Source organism: Convolutriloba macropyga, unplaced genomic scaffold (assembly GCF_964194025.1).
Source record: "Convolutriloba macropyga unplaced genomic scaffold, txConMacr16.3 SCAFFOLD_442, whole genome shotgun sequence".
NCBI lineage: Eukaryota > Metazoa > Xenacoelomorpha > Acoela > Convolutidae > Convolutriloba > Convolutriloba macropyga.
Genome location: NW_027449246.1, coordinates 85,521 through 105,759, shown reverse-complemented (window position 1 = coordinate 105,759; position 20,239 = coordinate 85,521). Strand labels below are relative to the sequence as shown.

At 32.8% G+C, this 20,239-nt stretch overlaps 1 protein-coding gene across 1 annotated transcript; it reads right to left on the bottom strand.

Moving 5' to 3' along the window:
* Window positions 1-631: 631 nt before the first annotated feature.
* LOC142354899 (uncharacterized) lies at window positions 632-16,881 on the bottom strand. The gene is made up of 5 exons (XM_075407235.1): window positions 16,610-16,881; window positions 15,979-16,252; window positions 8,815-9,039; window positions 5,806-6,081; window positions 632-728 (listed from the first exon to the last, which is right to left on the bottom strand). Exons 2-5 carry the CDS (start codon window positions 16,022-16,024, stop codon window positions 724-726), a joined length of 552 nt encoding a protein of 183 aa, XP_075263350.1. The 5' UTR covers window positions 16,025-16,252; window positions 16,610-16,881; the 3' UTR covers window positions 632-723.
* Between the last annotated feature and the right edge of the window lie 3,358 nt (window positions 16,882-20,239).

The following is a 20,239-nucleotide window of genomic DNA, read 5'->3' as shown; positions in this document are numbered from 1 at the left end:
TTGAAAAAAAGTTGTCTTTATTTAAAGGAGTTGCAATTTTCTCTATAATCATCTTTAAATATAGGTTTTATTGGTATTGTGAAATATTGCAATTTTCCGGCATTTTTGGTTTAGAATCAGTTGTATGAGTTATGTGAACTGTGAATCTGCAAAAGATGTGGTCAGAATCTGATTATTTGAGAAAAAAAATTGCATTAATTAAAGATGTGTCAATTTTCTCTATGATGATTTTTTTAACGGGTCGTAATGATATTGTTATATAATGCGTTTTTCCGAGATTTTGTGTTCGGGATCATTTCTTTGGGCCCTATTTTATGCGAATAAACAGAAGTTTTGGTTGTTTTTATCTCAAAACCATTTAATCTGTTGTTTTTAAAGGAGAATCGCCCTCAGCTTACGAAAAAACCATCAAAAGATAAAGGCAATATTCTACATCACCCGTTATCCTTCAAATTCAGTAACTTCGAACCTTAGAGAAGGAGACATTTGGATCCACAAAGTTGGAACTGAAAAAGTTGTACCCGAGAGTTCATACTGTCTGTTTTTTGAATTCAAAAAACAGAAACCGAAAAAAGGGAAATTCGAAGGATGGGTCAATTTCTTGACTCCTATTGACTGCCGGAAGACTTACGAGGAGATGAAAGCCAACCCTACGCATGGGATTGTAGTCGGGTTGATGGGAGCGTGCGCAGAGCCAGCGTTTGAAAAGTCCTCAACGGTTGTTCAAACTAAAAAGAAAGAAAAGAGGAAAATTGACTTCACAAAAAATATTTTCGCGGACAAGAACTTAAAGCTGTTCTAGACATGTACATAATCAATAATGATCAGTTTTGCTCTTCTATAACTTTTCTTGACTGTCAGATTGTTAGAGTCTGCATTGAAGTTGTTTTTTTTAAAAAGTATTGGTCACATTTCATTGGCCACATTCCAATTTTCTCTTTTAAAATAGCTTTGTGGTCTTGTGAAATATTGCAGTTTTCCGGGATTTTTGATTTAGGAGCGTTTGTATGGGCTATGTGAACTATGAATCTGCTAAATAAATGGCCAGAATACGTTTATTTGAAAAAAGTTGTCATTATTTAAAGAAGTTGACAATTTTCTCTATAATCATTTTTAAAAATAGGTTTTATTGGTATTGCGAAATGTTGCAATTTTCTGGCATTTTGGTTTACAATCAGTTGTGTAGGCTATGTGAACTGTAAAATTGCAAAAGATTTGCTCAGAATGTGATTATTTGAAAAAAAATCGGCATCATTTAGAAAATTGGCTATTTTCTCTATAATCAGTTTTAAAAATAGGTTTTATTGGTATTGTGAAATATTGCAATGTTCCGGCTTTTTGGTTTAGAACCAGTTGTATGGGCTATGTGAACTGTGAATCTGCAAAAGATTTGGTCAGAATGTGATTATTTGATAAAAAGTTGGCGTTATTTAAAGAAGTTTCAATTTTCTCTATAATCATTTTTAAAATAGGTTTTACAGTTATCGTGAAATATTGCAATTTTCTAACATTTTTGGTTTAGATCCAGTTTTATGGGCTATGTTAACTGTGAATCCGCAAAAGATTTGATCAGAATGTGATTATTTGAAAAAAGTGTTGACATTATTTAGAGAATTTGCAATTTTCTCTATAATCAGTTTTAAAATAGGTTTTATTGTTACTGTGAAAGATTGCAGTTTTCCGGCATTTTTGGTTTAGAAGCCGTTGTATGGACTATGTGAATTGTGAATCTGAAATAAATGGCCAGCAAACGTTTATTTGAAAAAAAGTTGTCATTATTTAAAGAAGTTTCAATTTTCTCTATAATCAGTTATAAAATAGGTCTTATTGGTACTGTGAAATATTGCAGTTTTCTGTCATGTTTCGTTTTGAACCCGTTGTATGGGCTATGTGAACTGTGAATATGCAGAAGAAATGGCCAGAACACGTTTATTTGAAAAAAAGTTGTCATTATTTAAAGAAGTTGCATTTTGTCTATAATCATTTTTAAAAATAGATTTTATTGGTATTGTGAAATATTGCAATTTTCTGGCATGGCATTTTTGGTTTATAACCAGTTGTATGAGCTATGTGAACTGTGAATCTGGAAAAGATTTGTTCAGAATGTGATTATTTGAAAAAAAGTAGTGATTATTTAAAGAAGTTGCAATTTTCTCTAAATCAGTTTTAAAACAAGGCTTTAGTGGTATTGTGAAATATTGCGTTTTTCCGGCGTTTTTATTTTAGAACCAGTTGTATATGCTATGTGAACTGTGAATCTGCAAAAGAAAAGGCCAGAATACGTATATTTGAAAAAAAAGTTGTCATTGTTTAAAGAAGTTGTAATTTTCTCGTCTGTACACATTTTTAAAAATAGGTTTTATTGTTATTGTAAAATATTGCAATTTTCCGGCATTTTTGGTATATAACCAGTTGTATGAGCTCTGTGAACTGCGAATCTGCAAAAGATTTGGTAAGAATATGTTTAATTGAAAAAAAATTTGTCATTATTTAAAGAAGTTGCAATTTTCTCTATAATCGTTTAAATAGGTTTTATTGGTATTGTGAAATATTGCAATTTTCCGGCATTTTGGTATGCAACCAATTGTGTAGGCTATGTGAACTGTAAAATTGCAAAAGATTTGGTCAGAATGTGATTATTTGAAAAAAAAGTTTCAAAAAAAATTATTTAGAGAATTGGCTATTTTCTCTATAATCAGTTTTAAAGTAGGTTTTATTGGTATTGTGAAATATTGCAATGTTCCGGCTTTTTGGTTTAGATCCAGTTTTATGGGCTATGTTAACTGTGAATCTGCAAAAGATTTGATCAGAATGGGATTATTTGAAAAAAAGTTGACATTATTTAGAGAATTTGCAATTTTCTCTATAATCAGTTTTAAAATAGGTTTTATTGTTACTGTGAAAGATTGCAGTTTTCCAGCATTTTTGGTTTAGAAGCCGTTGTATGGACTATGTGAATTGTGAATCTATGAAATAAATGGTCAGAAAACGTTTAATTGAAAAAAAAAGTTGTCATTATTTAAAGAAGTTTCAATTTTCTCTGTAATCAGTTATAAAATAGGTCTTATTGGTACTGTGAAATATTGCAGTTTTCTGTCATGTTTGATTTTGAACCCGTTGTATGGGCTATGTGAACTGTGAATATGCAGAAGAAAAGGCCAGAATACGTTTAATTGAAAAAGGTTGTCACTATTTAAAGAAGTTGCATTTTGTCTATAATCATTTTTAAAAAGAGATTTTATTGGTATTGTGAAATTTTGCATTTTTCCGGCATTTTTGGTATATAACTAGTTGTATGAGCTATGTGAACTGTGAATCTGGAAAAGATTTGCTCAGAATGTGATTATTTGAAAAAAAGTTGTCATTATTTAAAGAAGTTGCAATTTTCTCTAAATCAGTTTTAGAATAAGGCTTTAGTTGTATTGTGAAATATTGCGTTTTTCCGGCGTTTTTGTTTTAGAACCAGTTGTATGGGCTATGTGAACTGTGAATCTGCAAAAGATTTGGCCAGAATCTGATTATTTGATAAAAAGTTGGCGTTATTTAAAGAAGTTTCAATTTTCTCTATAATCATTTTTAAAATAGGTTTTACAGCTATCGTGAAATATTGCAATTTTCTAATATTTTTGGTTTAGATCCAGTTTTATGGGCTATGTGAACTGTAAATCTGCAAAAGAAAAGGCCAGAATACGTATATTTTCAAAAAAAAGTTGTCATTATTTAAAGAAGTTTCAATTTACTCTAAATCAGTTTTAAAATAAGGCTTTAGTGGTATTGTGAAATATTGCGTTTTTTCGGCGTTTTTGTTTTAGAACCAGTTGTATATGCTATGTGAACTGTGAATCTGCAAAAGAAAAGGCCAGAATACGTATATTGTAAAAAAAAAGTTGTCATTATTTAAAGAAGTTTCAATTTACTCTAAATCAGTTTTAAAATAAGGCTTTAGTGGTTTTGTGAAATATTGCGTTTTTTCGGCGTTTTTGTTTTAGAACCAGTTGTATATGCTATGTGAACTGTGAATCTGCAAAAGAAAAGGCCAGAATACGTATATTTCAAAAAAAAAGTTGTCATTGTTTAAAGAAGTTGTAATTTTCTCGTCTGTGCAGATTTTTAAAAATAGGTTTTATTGTTATTGTAAAATATTGCATTTTTCCGGCATTTTTGGTATATAACCAGTTGTATTAGCTATGAACTGCGAATCGGCAAAAGATTTGGTCAGAGTATGTTTAATTGAAAAAAGTTGTCATTATTTAAAGAAGTTGCAATTTTCTCTATAATAGTTTAAATAGGTTTTATTGGTATTGTGAAATATTGCAATTTTCCAGCATTTTGGTATATAATCAGTTGTATGAGCTATGTGAACTGCGAATCTGCAAAAGATTTGGTCAGAATATGTTTAATTGAAAAAAAGTTGTCATTATTTAAAGAATTTGCAATTTTCTCTTTAATTGTTTAAATAGGTTTTATTGGTTTTGTGAAATATTGCAATTTTCCGGCTTTTTTGGCTTAAGACCAGTTTTATGGGCTATGTGAACTGTGAAACTGCAAAAGAAATGGCCAGAATGTGATTATTTGAAAAAAAGTTGTTTCTATTTAAAGAAATTGCAATTTTCTCTATAATCATTTTTAAAAATAGTTTTTATTGATATTGTGAAATATTGCAATTTTCCGGCATTTTTGGTTTAGAAGCAGTTATGTGGTTTATGTGAACTGTGAAACTGCAAAAGAAATGGCCAGAATATGATTATTTGAAAAAAAGTTGTCGTTATTTAAAGAATTTGCAATTTTCTCTGTAATCATTTTTAAAAATAGGTTTAATTGGTATCGTGAAATATTGCAATTTTCCGGCATTTTTGGTTCAGAACCAGTTGTGTGGCCTATGTGAACTGTGAAACTGCGAAATAAATGGCCAGAATATGATTATTAGAAAAAAAGTTGTCATTATTTAAGGAAATTGCAATTTTCTCTATAATCATTTTTAAAAATAGGTTTAATTGGTATCGTGAAATATTGCAATTTTCCGGCATTTTTGGTTCAGAACCAGTTGTGTGGCCTATGTGAACTGTGAAACTGCGAAAGAAATGGCCAGAATATGATTATTTGAAAAAAAAAGTTGTCGTTATTTAAAGAATTTGCAATTTTCTCTATAATCCTTTTTAAAAATAGGTTTTATTGGTATTGTGAAATATTGCAATTTTCCGGCATTTTTGGTTCAGAACCAGTTGTGTGGCCTATTTGAACAGTAAATCTGCAAATGATTTGGTCAGAATGTGATTATTTGAAAAAAATTTCTCATTATTTAAAGAAGTTTGTTTTGGAAAACTTTACAAGCTTGGCTTTTTATTATGCTATATAAGTTTTCCTATAATTAATTTCAGTAACTCCGCCACTGCCGGTTCCCTGCTCGAAATGAAAAAGGAGGAGGCTTTAAACCACACAGAACATACTGGAAAATCTCAAAAAGTCAGTCTTTAACTTGACTTGAGAAAATTTCCGACAACCTATATAGATTTCATCAATTTCTACAGGTATTGTATGAATTTGTATTTTTAAGGACCTGAGAGCAAAAGCAATGGTAAAACCTGGCTTGGCTCACGAACTTAGTTATGAATTTATCCTAATTCAGAGAAAAATCAGAGTCTGATTCAGAGTCTGATTGAGAGTCTGAATCAGAGTCTGAATCAGAGATTTTCAGAGCCAAATGTGACATATGAACAGACTCTGAATCAGTACTGAATTGTTTCTGAAAAACTTCCTGATTCAGTATACTGAATTACTCTGAAAGTTAGGTACGGGTCTGCTAACCTTCTTTTGGGGCCAGACACACTTTCTGTTCTTCCAAGTAGACAATCGGATTAACACACGCCTTTTCCTCACTGTTCTTTTCACAGTTGTACGCGTGACTAAAATCATCTACCGAAATTGTTCCCAGGTGTGTATGTCGCCGCAGTTCAGTAACTGACTGGTAGTTGCACTTGCAAGCTTTCGTGACTTGTTTTTCAAAATCATCAGGTCTGGACTGCAGGACATTTCGAAACTGGCTGAGGAGTTTTTGGGAGCAATGTTGCAAAGACTCGTCTACTAAAATAGACGAAAGCGAATGGTATTGGTCGAATTGAGCAGTATACGTTTAAGACTTCTGTTTAACTCTGTGGATAGATTTTTTCGGATCTCTTCTGTTTTGGACCCCAGCTTGTGCTCATTGAAATTTTACCCCCCCAAGCGATTGTGCTATTTTGTTCCACTGTAGTGTGATATGATACAACACAATGTCATAAAGGAAACTGTGGTATCCCAAACAGATTTGATTTTTTCGATGAGTTCAAAATCTGATCACACTACATTTAGTCGAATTTAAAGTGAGACCAATTCTAAATGGATAATGCATGGCCTGTCAGAGGTCTGGACAATGGTCGAATTAAGAACTGATCAGGCGTTCAGGACTAGAAACGAACATAAACCGCACCAAAGTCTGATCAGAGCTCAAAGTGTGAACACTGCTTTGACCATAAGTCACTGGATATTGTAGTTGGTTGTAGTGGGCAAACAAAAAATGAAATGCCCGAGTCTAGGCCTCGAGCTATGAAAAACCATTCTCGATTTAAAAGTGCCATCAAAAGATCTTTCTGGATCAAAAATGCCAAGGAATTACAATACTGGACTCAAAGCAACTATGAAAAGACTTCCTTGACTTGAGGGCTCATCTGGAGTTTTCTTTAACCCAATTTGTCATACTGGAGTTTTGCAGGATTCAAAAATGAAGACTAGAAATGGAACCGAACGATAATCGAAGTCATGTGTCTACCGGCCAATAGCAGTTAAAAAAGCTGAAATCCCAGTGCTATAAAATGCTATTTTTTTGCACAAACAAGTTGCTGGCTCGGCTAATTAAAAAGTTGTCTTGCACTGAGCGCAGCGCAGAAATGTCTGAACGTGAGTATGTTAATAAAAGACTGCCTGATTGATCGAGGGAGAGGCTCCCAATTTTTGTCGTTGCAAGACTGTGGCTCATTTTTTGGTCATTGACGGAGGAAATAACCCAGTTGTTTTGATTTAGCTTATGTGGCTATTGCACTAGCTACTTTTGTACTAGCGGTTTTTGCTATACATAGAGAGCTGATAAGAGATTAAATTAATTAGTAAGTTATTACCAACTTTTGGGAGCTTGTGTTGCATTTATTTGTATTTTTTGTTATTTGTTGATTTTAATGTTACGTCGATTGAAGTATTGTATTAAGTTAATTGACTTTAATTTAATATTACCCACACAAATTGTTAACAGCAAAGAGCACAGTACGGGAATTCGTTAGTTCAGAAGAAGACGAACCACCAAGATAAACCATGGATAGCGATCAAGATATGAAAGGCGATCTGATAAATGAGGACTCATATGAACAAAAGAAGGAATAGTTTTAAGTGCTGCACGGTATTGGCCTGCCTTTTTAACAAGTACTGTAGTGTTGATCATGAACAACGTAGTCTTTGATCATGGCTCAATTCTATCTGGATTTTTCTGTCCATGACGTCAAAAAAAATCGTCAGATGATTGTGAAACCAAAACTTAGTTTTTTGCAGCTGCAAAATTAAACTCTTCAGTACCATGAAAAACCTTTGTTGCCCAGATTCCTAGCAAAGTGACAATTGCTTAAGCAGGAATCTAGCATCTAAATGTTGCTTCTTCATAATAATAATAATGTTCCAGAAAATCATGCTGAAACAATTTTCCTACAAATTTAATTTTTTAATGTCATTATGTTTGAACTTAGTTGAATTTAATTGATTTTTCGTGGTCTTCTTTTACACGCAAAAAACATTCTCACTGAACAAGTTATAATCTGATTTTGGCTGACTGTTTTCTGATTGTTTTGTGTGACTGAGGTTCATTTTGGTCACTTTCGGTCACTGGTGAATTTGGTCACTTTTCGCAACCTTGATAGTTATGAGAATTCAATTCAGATTTTTGTTGACAAAGTTTTCAATTTAGGACTTATCACGTTCTTTGATAATTTTATAGCTTATTGTTACTCAGAGAGCCCCCCGACAAATCTACTTTGGTTCTTTTCTATCTATCAAACAATATTTCGTTTAAATGAAGTCTAAACCATGGCGTTCTAAACCATGGCGTTCTTCAAGAAATAGCTAATGACATGTTATGAAGAAAGATCTTTATAGGTAAACTATCAATGACGTCATAGAAGAATGAAAACGAAACTCAAACTTAATTTAGTTTGCCAATAAACAAAGTTTTGATTTTATATAGAGTAAAAAAACTTCGTAAAAAAGAGAAAGTTATTTGAAATAATTTAGGATGATGACAACGACGGAAGCAGTAAGTGGTCTATCTTCCCCAGCAAAGTACAAATTTTCAAAACTAGTTTTTCAATTCGTATGAACTAAACAGGAAAAAAAACATTGCAAATATTTAGAGTAAGATTTTGATTCTCATTTAGTCAACTGAGCAAAATTTTAGAGCTGTGACAAAGATAGCTGTAACAATTAGATCAATATACTTTATTTCGCCTTGAGTTACCATTCTCGGCTAGATTGATACTATTCAAATCGTTGGGAAAATCAGTTATGTGATCCTAAGATAGTCTTTTCAAGTCATTTGACATAAAAGCCTAAAAAACGGGTGTCTTTACCATTATATCCCCCATGAAATTATAGCCCCCAATATATTTACCATGATGGGGGGGTTGTAGGTTATCTGACCACTAAGTTGGGGGGCTATAAATGGGAAAAACCCCAAAAAAACTTTCCGATTGAAATTTGTCTTCAGTTTCGCACGCGAACTTGATATCAGATTTAACTCACCAGTGTCAGAAGAACAAGCATGAACGATACATTTGTATGGTTCCACCAAAATTGCTAGCTCATCCGTCCAGTCTGTTCTATCATCGATCGAAGGACACCCTCTCGGCAGATGGGTCCCAGCAGATGACACACACTCTGGTGCCCAGTAGGAGAATCTGGACATGGAATTAATCTGATCACGTGTTGGAAGTTTTCTGCATATTTCGGAGTCCAAAGCTGACTCGCCTGAAACGCAGCAGGTTTTTTGAGGTACGGTTAACTGTAAAGCTTATGGAACGGAAAAACATTTAAAAAATATTTAATTTAAGTGCTGAAAATGTTGCTGCTAATGCGGTGATTGAGCTGTAAGTTTACGAAATTTCAAAGCAAAGACTCCAAGAAAAAAATCGGTTTTCATTTTTTAGATTGAAGATTCAATAACTTTAAACTAAGCTATCAAAGAGCAAGAGATCGACTTAAAAATTGAGTTCAAACCCTTAAAACTGTAAAAAATTCCTGTTCCCAGTTTTCACAAAATCTGTGTCTTTAATTACCGGCCCGAAAATAAGTAACTTCCAATGCTAGATTTCTATGCATTATTTTATCAGAGATTTTCAACTTCCGGTCTCTAAATTGAGCTCAAGTTGTTCATAATATTTAATTTTTACCTTTTTACTTAATTCGGCAACCTACCAAGAACTTAGAACAATTTCAACGTGAACAGGCATTTTAAAGGGTGCCCAGAAGTTCACACAGCTTGATAATAGCTGTTATACTTGTGCATTTTTTGTGGCGAAAAAATTTTTTTGAGAACAAGGACGTTCATCAGAGGCAAACGCAAAACGTAAAACACTTTCAAGGTCTGCATCAGGTATTTACAATGGAAATTTAACGTAAGAAACAAACAGTTTATTGAAGCAAATGGGTTAATAATTCCAAGACTACTTTTCCTTTTTTTCACTTTTCAAAATTCCGATTTGAGCGTTCCTATTTATTTAACTGACGTTGTTTGGGTGTGCCTCTTATATCGGTTTGTAGCATTGTCGAAACCGAATGTTAGACAAAGTTAGTTTGTTTCTTCACTCGTTCCCTCTGTACGCTTTGTGTGTGAAATACCATTCCTAAGTTGCGTATCTTGGCTCAAAGGAAAAGGAAACAGAAAAATCTCTTTCTTAAAAAAGTGTGACCAGAAGGTATCGTTGTTTGACTAAACCAAAATTTCAAATAAAATAGCCAAATATGTCACAACTTCATTGAACCAGTTGCAATAGTACGACACTGTTCTTTGGGTCAACATAAGCCTACGTTTAATGAAAACAAATAGTCGACTCTCTTAGCATCAGACGATGTAAAAAAATTTACAATCAGTTGTCAAAACTTTCAAAAAAATTGTCGTTGATTCCAATTCCTGGTTGTAGCAACCTTCAGCGTTGACATATGTAACTTAAGTTCCGATCTGCGGTTTTACATAAAAAAGTGCACGTATTCACTAATTTTACTGTCATTGTGGCATGTTTTGCTGTGCCACGTCGCGCCAGCGTCTGAATTCCATTCCTGCGTCTGATATTCTCGTACGAACGCTACCGCCAATCTTTTAACAAAGGTGACTAACGCAAAAACAACCATCTGGTATTTTAAACTCGAAATCTCACACACACTAAATAAAGTTAAGATAATTTTACATTAAATTTTTAAACCTCAACCCGTTCCTGAACTTACCTATACTTGCCTTTACTCCTGCAGTTTACTTGCCTTTACCTCCACCTTACCTGAACTTTACCTGAAAAGTTAAGGCCTAACTATCTTAACAAAGACCTTAATATTACACTAACTTCCCTTAAAATGACCTTAAATAGTTACCCTAACTGTGGCAGTAAATTTTCCCTAACTTTACCCTAACTTAGCTTAACTCTTTACCATAACTTGCCCTAATTTTAAGGTAAATTTCTGGCTGAGTTGAGGCAAAGTTAAGGTAATTTTTAAGTTATTGTTAAGGTAATTATTTAAGGTGTTTTTAAGCAAGTTAAGAGTAAAGTGTAAGGTTTTTTAAGGTAGTGAGGCCTTAACTTTAGAGGTAAAGTTCAGGTAAAGTTCGGGTTAGTTAAGGTGAATTAAAGAAAGGCAAATCTACCTTAACGGTTAATATGAGTTAGTATTTTTTAGGTAAAATTACCTCAACTTTTTTTAGTCTGCATTAGGGATAGATTGGTTGATAATCAGCAAAGTTTATTTAAGATCAAAATTTGATTACTTTGACTTGACTCAAAAACGTACTCTTGAGTATTTTTTTCAACTATTGTATGAATAGCTCAGCTGGACAAAAATAGAGTAATCGCACATTTGTGCAACCAAATGAACATTTTTCGAACTCTCAGATTTTGTTGACTTTTCCCTTGTAGATAAGGAAGACAAGTTGCTAAATTATATGAGTTAGGAAAAATCAAAGCTCTGCTTCAATCTTCGACATCTCAGATTGAAATTGAATGAGTACATAAGTTTCTAAAAAAATATATAGTTTGTCACAATTTTTGAAGGCTAGAATGTATTTTTTGTGAAACTCTTTTCTTCTAAATTGGGATTCAGTAACGGAGTTTTTTTAAGGGCGTTCACTTTGATATTGGTTGGCAGGAATTCAAAAGCTTTATGTTTGATGGAAAAGTTTAATGTTTGATGTTTTTGTTTTTTATCTCCCCTTATTATTAATTCTTTGTTTTTTTGAGCTTTCGCACTTTTTTGTTGTATACCTTGCATAAAAAAGATCCAATCGTTGTTCAATATGTTGGGCAAAAAATCAATAAAGAAGTTCTTTATTTTAAGATGTACGCAAATGTTTTCTGTTTTGTAATCAAACCAAAGGAGCTTTAATTTGAAATTCAAGCAAAAATTTAGAAACAAGAAATCAGTTGCTTGATTGAATATTTATGAAAAACTCAAAATGCACTTAGTCACAAGCAAACTTTTAATGAGAAACAAAATGAAACCTAACACGAATAACGTTGGATGAATTGCTCTCAAACAAAAGACTTGCTCTCATAAAGATGAATTGCTCTCATATAATTTAGAAGCATAGCGTAAAAATTTTTGGGTGCAAAAACTCATAAGTGCGCATAGGTGCTTGATCCCGCGACCTCAAGGATTGTCGTCTGACATTTTAACAACTAAGCTACAACCGCTTTGATCCTCATCCGCTCAATCGCCTTCATATTAGCAGCAAACAATGGGAGCAAGGATAACAGGAAACTGAAGATGTGATGAGAGAATCAGTGAGTTGAGAAGTTAAAATTGTTATAGAACAAAAGCGCAAAAACAATCAATAAAAATTCGGCATAAAAAGACACACACGTTTACAATAAAGGACTCAATTTTCGTTAGAGAGTAATTAAGAACATGCCTGTAGTTAATTCGGCAGCTGAAAAATGGTTGTTATCGGAGCCAATCTGGAGTGGCAATCACAAAAACCCAAATTTAATGAAAAGTTGACTACGTTTGCTTTCTTGCTAGTTAAATAGACAACAATATGAGACCGAAAAACTTCAGTTGATAAAATAGTTGTCACGTGTTTTTGGGGTGTGTTTCGTGCAATGTTTTGCTCGTGGTGACACCGAGAGTTCTGATAAAATAAGCAATCTGATAATTGATTAAGGTAATACAACATTTATGTCTGTTGAACTAAAATAAAACCACTGCAACCAATCTTTGAATTGATTGTGGGTTTTCGAGATTGCCACGTAGAACGGGCCGTCCTGAAACGCAATAAATTTTATATCTGTTATTCAAGCCAAAAAACCGATTGAAGCACTAATACTGTAACAAGCAACCAATACTTTCCAGATTCTGAGAAACGAAAGACAAGTTGCTAAATTATATGAGTTAGGAAAAATCAAAGCTCTGCTTCAATCTTCGACATCTCAGATTGAAATTGAATGAGTACATAAGTTTCTAAAAAAATATATAGTTTGTCACAATTTTTGAAGGCTAGAATGTATTTTTTGTGAAACTCTTTTCTTCTAAATTGGGATTCAGTAACGGAGTTTTTTTAAGGGCGTTCACTTTGATATTGGTTGGCAGGAATTCAAAAGCTTTATGTTTGATGGAAAAGTTTAATGTTTGATGTTTTTGTTTTTATCTCCCCTTATTATTAATTCTTTGTTTTTTAGAGCTTTCGCACTTTTTTTGTTGTATACCTTGCATAAAAAAGATCCAATCGTTGTTCAATATGTTGGGCAAAAAATCAATAAAGAAGTTCTTTATTTTAAGATGTACGCAAATGTTTTCTGTTTTGTAATCAAACCAAAGGAGCTTTAATTTGAAATTCAAGCAAAAATTTAGAAACAAGAAATCAGTTGCATGATTGAATATTTATGAAAAACTCAAAATGCACTTAGTCACAAGCAAACTTTTAATGAGAAACAAAATGAAACCTAACACGAATAACATTGGATGAATTGCTCTCAAACAAAAGACTTGCTCTCATAAAGATGAATTGCTCTCATATAATTTAGAAGCATAGCGTAAAAATTTTTGGGTGCAAAAACTCATAAGTGCTCATAGGTGCTTGATCCCGCGACCTCAAGGATTGTCGTCTGACATTTTAACAACTAAGCTACAACCGCTTTGATCCTCATCCGCTCAATCGCCTTCATATTAGCAGCAAACAATGGGAGCAAGGATAACAGGAAACTGAAGATGTGATGAGAGAATCAGTGAGTTGAGAAGTTAAAATTGTTATAGAACAAAAGCGCAAAAACAATCAATTAAAAATTCGGCATAAAAAGACACACACGTTTACAATAAAGGACTCAATTTTCGTTAGAGAGTAATTAAAAACATGCCTGTAGTTAATTCGGCAGCTGAAAAATGGTTGTTATCGGAGCCAATCTGGAGTGGCAATCACAAAAACCCAAATTTAATGAAAAGTTGACTACGTTTGCTTTCTTGCTAGTTAAATAGACAACAATATGAGACCGAAAAACTTCAGTTGATAAAATAGTTGTCACGTGTTTTTGGGGTGTGTTTCGTGCAATGTTTTGCTCGTGGTGACACCGAGAGTTCTGATAAAATAAGCAATCTGATAATTGATTAAGGTAATACAACATTTATGTCTGTTGAACTAAAATAAAACCACTGCAACCAATCTTTGAATTGATTGTGGGTTTTCGTGATTGCCACGTAGAGCGGGCCATCCTATAACGCAATAATTTTTATATCTGTTATTTATGCCAAAAATCGATTGAAGCACTAATACTGTAACAAGCAACCAATACTTTCCAGATTCTGAGAGACGATCAAGTCCGGGTTTTTTTCTGAGAATAGAAATGCAAAAAAAACATCAAGTTAGGTTAAAACTTGCACTGATTCAAAATAACTCAGTGATTAACGGAAATTTATAACACCTGTGAGAAGTGAACACGTTAAGGAAGAGAATAAGAAATATTTTTAACGTGGCAAAATAATTTCTACTTGTCACAAATATTTTAGAAATTATTTGCTTTGGGGGTGCCAATAAACTAAACGTTGTTCTTTTTACAATTCAAAGAATTTGAATTGTATTGGTGTGCTGTCTTTTATACGACTTGAAGAGGAGTATTGGAGAATTCTTTTTTTAAAAATCAATTTTATTGAAGTGATTTTTGAAGCGGGAAATGAAACGAGTGAAAAAATTTGGAGTGATTTGGTGCTGAACAAAAATGGAGAGTGGAGCGAAAAAGGAGTGTTTTATGTTTTTTTTCATACCGCTGTTTTTGAGAAAGCGAGAAACTGATGTGTAAAAAAATTTTCTCTAAGCGAGCGAACTTTTCATCACGTGCGGCTTTTAAAAGCAGTTTTTTTTGCAAATTTTGATGGCTATGAGGTTTGATAACGATATCGTATTAGTTTAAAACTTGTTTTAATAGGAATTGAAGGTTTCAAGTAGTTAATTTGAGTTTAACGCTAATTTGGAGGTTTTTGATCAGTTTTGCTGATTTTTAGAAGAATTTTAATGATTTTTTTGCCTGTTTTTTGTTTTAATGCTTTAAGTGGGATTTGAATAAAAGCTTGTTACTTAAAGAATATTTAGATACCAATTGACTAAAGTTTTCTTGGTATATATCATATTTTTCTTAGGAAAGTTTACAGAAAATTGAGAAATTTTAAACCATTTTTCTTTTTTTGCAGGTTTTCTTTTTTTAAATCTTAGACAAGTTTCATTGCCTATTATGACTCGCCCATTGTTTTGCGAGTTTTTCATTGCTCTAATTGCAAAGCAACGTTATTCGACTTTATGTTTCCTTGTACTATTAACAAAAGTCTTAAGTTTTTCTAGTTTTTTTCAATTTTTTTTGATTGCCGTTTCTATTCTTCCTCAAATTTTTTATGGCATTTGCAGAGGTTCAGGGTTCACAATAGTTGTTTTAGTTGCTGAGTCATAAACATAGACAATTTTCTCCTTCGAGTCATTTCCGGAATTCTTTCGGCTGTGTTTTTAAGATCTGTTCGCACATTTTCATGACTTTTTAAGTCAAATTGGAGTAATGATTTTGGTCACGCCGAAACAGGAAGTGGAGCGAAAAAGCGTGTGGTATTGCGGCGTGAATATTTTTCGCTCTAATTTTAAAGTAGAGTGAGAAAACGGTGTTTGAACAAAAATTTGCTTTCTCGGTAGTGGCTTATTGTTCACATGCGGCAATTTCACTTTGGTTTTTACTTTTTTTTCGATTTTTTGGATGGGATTTTTTTCTAAATGGTTTTTCCAATCCATTCATAGTCCCTTCTAGGTCTAATTTTATGTTTACTCAATGAAATTTCTTTGAATTTTACGTCAGGACTTGTCCTGCTATGTTTTTATTTTTGGTTCATGGATTTGTTTCTGTCAGAAAAAAAAAGATCTCTAAGGAGAATTTCTGCCTTTACTTGATCTCGTAATATCAATACTTCCACCAAAGAGTAACAAGGGAGACTTCACAAGTTATTTCTGTCAAGGAAACAAATAATACAAATATAATTAGGCCAGGTTCTAAACAAATGCTTAAATTTTGCTGTTTGTTTTTTAAACAAATGTGTAACCAATTTTTTATATTTTCATTTTTTTTGTCTGAGTATAGGCAAAAAAGGATTGCTGACTTCAGTTAAGCGGTCAAAAACTTTACAAACAATTCGACGAATTGTGAAGCAACATTGTGATTAAAAAGTAACAAGCGCTCTTACCAAGCAGTGCTGAAATCAACAGAAGATGGAAGACATAAATAAGCATAATAATTCTAATTCTTATTATTATATTATTTTGAACTAGCAGAAAATATTTGAAAGAAGAAATGGATTTCGCTTTGTTCTCTCCCACACCTAAGAATGCTAAACCAGACTGTAATGTAAATATTTACAAAACAATTACTAAACTACGGTATAGATCTAACTTCAGAAATGATGTCAAACTGTAATGGCGCATTAGGACTATAATTAGTCCCAGAAATCGCAACGCTATCTAAGGTTTCAAAGGTCAAAGATCAATTTTAAAACATGTAGATATCTAACAAAACATTGCCCATTTGCATGCCGAACGTTCGCTTGCGTTGCAACTTTATGGAACTTGCTACATAGTCTCTACCACAAAGTTGAAATAAGCGAACGTTCGAAAAACGCCAAAAACGTGCAATTGAGCATCAATGTGCTCATTTGACTGTCAACATTTTCACCGTTAAGTTTTAATTCATAATTTTTTCTACATGTTTTAAATTTGAACTTTGATCTTTAAATTCTAATCTGTGGCTTTTGAAACGTTCGCTTATTTTAATTTGATGGGACACGCTATAACCATAAATGGACAAAAATGTCCGCAAACCTTTCTGAAAATTTTTTTTGCTCAATTGTATGTTTGAGATTCTTCGAACATTCGTTTATTTTTATTTTGCTCTCAAGGCTGAAACAAAATGCAATATTTTTATCTTTCAGCCGAACTCAGTCTTATGATAACCATAAAAGATGCAGAATTATTGAAAAATAATGATAATTACTAGTAACACAAGGAAGAAATCAAAATTTATCCAAAGTACTGATTTATTCCGCTACGAATATGCGAGTATTATATAGATAACTGTAATTAATATAGTTCAGAAAATATTACGCTTCACTAATTCGGCGTGTAATAAGTTATAAGTTATCAATGATGTCAGATGAAGGGCCTTTTGCTCATGTTAACAGCTGTGTGATATATTGTGCATTCACAAATGAAGCGTGAAAAGTTCATCCACGAAGATATATCTTTATAGTCAATTCGTTATAATGACATGCAATATGTTTGCAAGTATGTTATACTATGGTCTAATACATTAGTAGGTTTTTTGATCAATGGTTGCTAAGATCTTACCAATATATTGAAAGATTTTAGTGTTTATGAGAGCTTGACAAGATGTCAAATTATGTATGATTTACTAAGCTGTTTTCTGGAAATGGCTAGGCGTATCAATTTTAGTTCCGTTATGTAAGTCAGAACGTTATGGGATATTCAAAATGTTTTTCCTGCTGCTCATGGTTGCTTAAGACCAGAAAATGCTCTGGGTACCCAGAGTATTGGTGAAAACACGAAATTAAAACTTTTATTTAGCATATTTTCAACAATCCCCCAATTTTGGTATATAATAGAGAATCCCCCTTTCTGAACTTTCTGCCACAATATTATCTGGTCTCATTTAAAGAGTTTGCGGACCGCTGTTCATAGCCATGCCTCTGCGCCCTGGGTTGTCATCCGAAAATCGTGGACTGGCTATCGTGGCGAAGCGAGGCGGGCCCACAGACTCACCCGTCCGAAATTTGGTCATATGCCGAAGAACAGTTTCTGTTATTCTATTTAGTTTGACGTACTAAAGAAAACTATTATCCGTCTCTGTTAGGTAAGCAATTCGCTAGCTTAAATAGTATACAAAAATTGTCCCCCCTTTGCAAAGAGGGCCATGTTGAAAAGGCCCTTTATTTGTCTCGTAGAAGCAAAAAGAACAGACTTTTTGTTCCATCGTAAGGAGACAAATCGAACACAAGACAAAGTGATCCATCTAGCTTTAAGTTTTTGTCAAATTGTTTAAACTTAGTCAACAATTTAGGGTACTACTTTCAATTCAAAGCTATCTCCGACTTGTTTATATTGATTGGCTTGCTATTTTTTATCTCGTTGATTTTATCTTTTCATCAATATAAGTTACTACAAGTATTCTAGGACAAAAGACGCGGCAAAAATTTTGATTTTTGTTCCGACCCCTCTTGACGGGGGAGGAACTGTATACTCAAATGGGTTTTTTTGTTCAGACAATTTTGGCCGATCGATATATTCATCGTAAAGAGTTGAGACTGGCATCATTAGAAAGCTTGTCCAGCTTAGAATATAGAAACAAAAGGTTTTTTAAATTTCGTTTTCTAGAGCGAGTTATCGTGGTTTAATTTTTTGTGAATAATAAACCGAAATGAGTTATTTTGATTCACAACTTCCGGAGTTTTTGCTAAAAAATATAAAAATAGTTAGAAATAGTGTCGATTTCATTTTTAAAGACAACAAGGTATTATTGACCTTTTGAGTTATTTTGTTTGGCTGAAATGTTGGCTAAATATTTGAAAGTTCAGCCTTTATTATCAAAAATTGCCCTTTTGAACTTTTTTTAGTCTTTGATGAAATTTGCAGGAAGTACACATCCAAAAACAACTAACACAATCTTTCTGAACTACAAAGGGAGCTAGTCCTACTTCCACTTCCATTGAGAGCATTCTGGAATTAATATTTTGCTAACATTACTCTATGATTACCAAAAACGCAGAAGTTATTTCTGATTTTTTGTAAATTATCTAGATCTAAAACGTTCGAAACATTTGAGTGTTCTTAATGGTCGAACAGCAATAGCAGGGCTTGTTTTTGTCCAGTCTTGGACTGTTGTTTTATGAAAAAAGTAGCAAGGGCGCGTGAGCCCCAGGACATTAAAAGTTATATGTCCACTAAGATGACGGGAAAGAACAGATTCGATTTTTGTTCCGACCCACTTTAGTGGGCGAGGAACTATATACTCAAACGGGGTTTATTGTTCAGAAAATTTTAGCCGATCGATAAATTCATCATAGAGACTTGAGACTGGTATCATAAAAAGCTTGTTTCTGCGTAGAATATGGACTTCAAAATATTTTTATTGATTTTCGTTTCTCACAGGAATTTATCGAGGGTTAAACTTTTGAGAAAATAGAGTGAATTCCGTTGATTTTATTCACCTTTTCCGGATTTTTTGATTTAGAGTTCGCTAATTTTGCTAATATTTGCAAAATTGTTTTAGGAAAGTGTTATTGATTTTATTTTTAAAGACAAAAAATATTGTGGGCTATTTTTATTTAATTTTTTTTGTCAGAAGTTCTGGCTAAATATTATAAAATTCAGACTTTCTCATCAAAAACAGCACTAAATAAGTTTCTTTAGACCACTTTGATTAAACTTGCAGGAAGTTTAAACCCAAACACCACTACAACAGTGTTTGTAGAATCAAAGTGCGAGTGCTCCGTAATTAACACTTTGACGTTTTTTGCTAACTTTACTAGTTGATTACTAAAAACGCAGCATCTACTTTTGGTTTTTTTAAGCAAACATCTATGTCATGAACAATCGAACAATTACATTTTTTTAAGGGACAAAAAGCATTAGCAGAGATAGCGTTGGACCATTGTTGGACTGTTACAATCCAAAATAATTCGGATTTTTATCAGTTGGTCTTTTTTATAAAGAAAATTTCGATCTTTTTATATTTTAATTAAACAACAGAACGTTTCAAATCAATGCTCAGTAGGGATAGGTCCAATTCGCTTCCTAATTAGCTCTAAATTACTGTATCTAGTTGATTACTTGAAAGTTTATGGTCGTTTAGAATTTTAAAAATATTTGATTTTTAAATAAATAAAGGCTTTTTGAATTTTGCCTCCAATTTTCTCTAAATTTGATTAATTTGTAGCTTAGTGTCAGCAATGAAAGAATGCCTTTTCTTCCTACTGAATTCAAATTCAACCTCAATTGCGGTTTTACACCTTAACTTATGGTTTTCTGGCTTTGACACAAGTAGAATTCACAATTTTTTTTTCTTATTTTCAGGTATTTGCCCATTTTCACATTTTCTGGTTTTGTCACATTATCACGTTATTGATAGTTCAAATGTCACAACATTGGCGGTAAAATTAAAGCACAATCGATAATATTAAAAACCGTAAGTTTATAGACTCTGGTTTTAAAGGCTTTGACAATAGTTTCTCGAAGAATTTAATGAATTTTCTAAGTTTGTGTTTAACTGTCATTTAAACTTTGTGTTTTCAGTCGTATAAAATTTCCTGTACAATGACCGGTTTCATTGGTTTTTCACAGAAAAATAAATGGGCCGATCTTCTGATATTAGTAGATATTTGATGGCTTTCTTGACTTTCAAAACAATTGTTTTCCAAAATAAAAGACTCACTTTAA

What these genes read in the sequence shown, in the direction of transcription:
- LOC142354899 (XM_075407235.1), bottom strand. Translation starts at nt 16,024, where the DNA reads ATGCTTATTTATGTCTTCCATCTTCTGTTGATTTCAGCACTGCTTG. An exon ending in GTTGATTTCAGCACTGCTTG is followed by an intron (nt 9,040 to 15,978) that starts GTAAGAGCGCTT and finishes GCTGCGTTTCAG; the next exon opens with GCGAGTCAGCTTTGGACTCC. An exon ending in TGCTTGTTCTTCTGACACTG is followed by an intron (nt 6,082 to 8,814) that starts GTGAGTTAAATC and finishes CGTCTATTTTAG; the next exon opens with TAGACGAGTCTTTGCAACAT.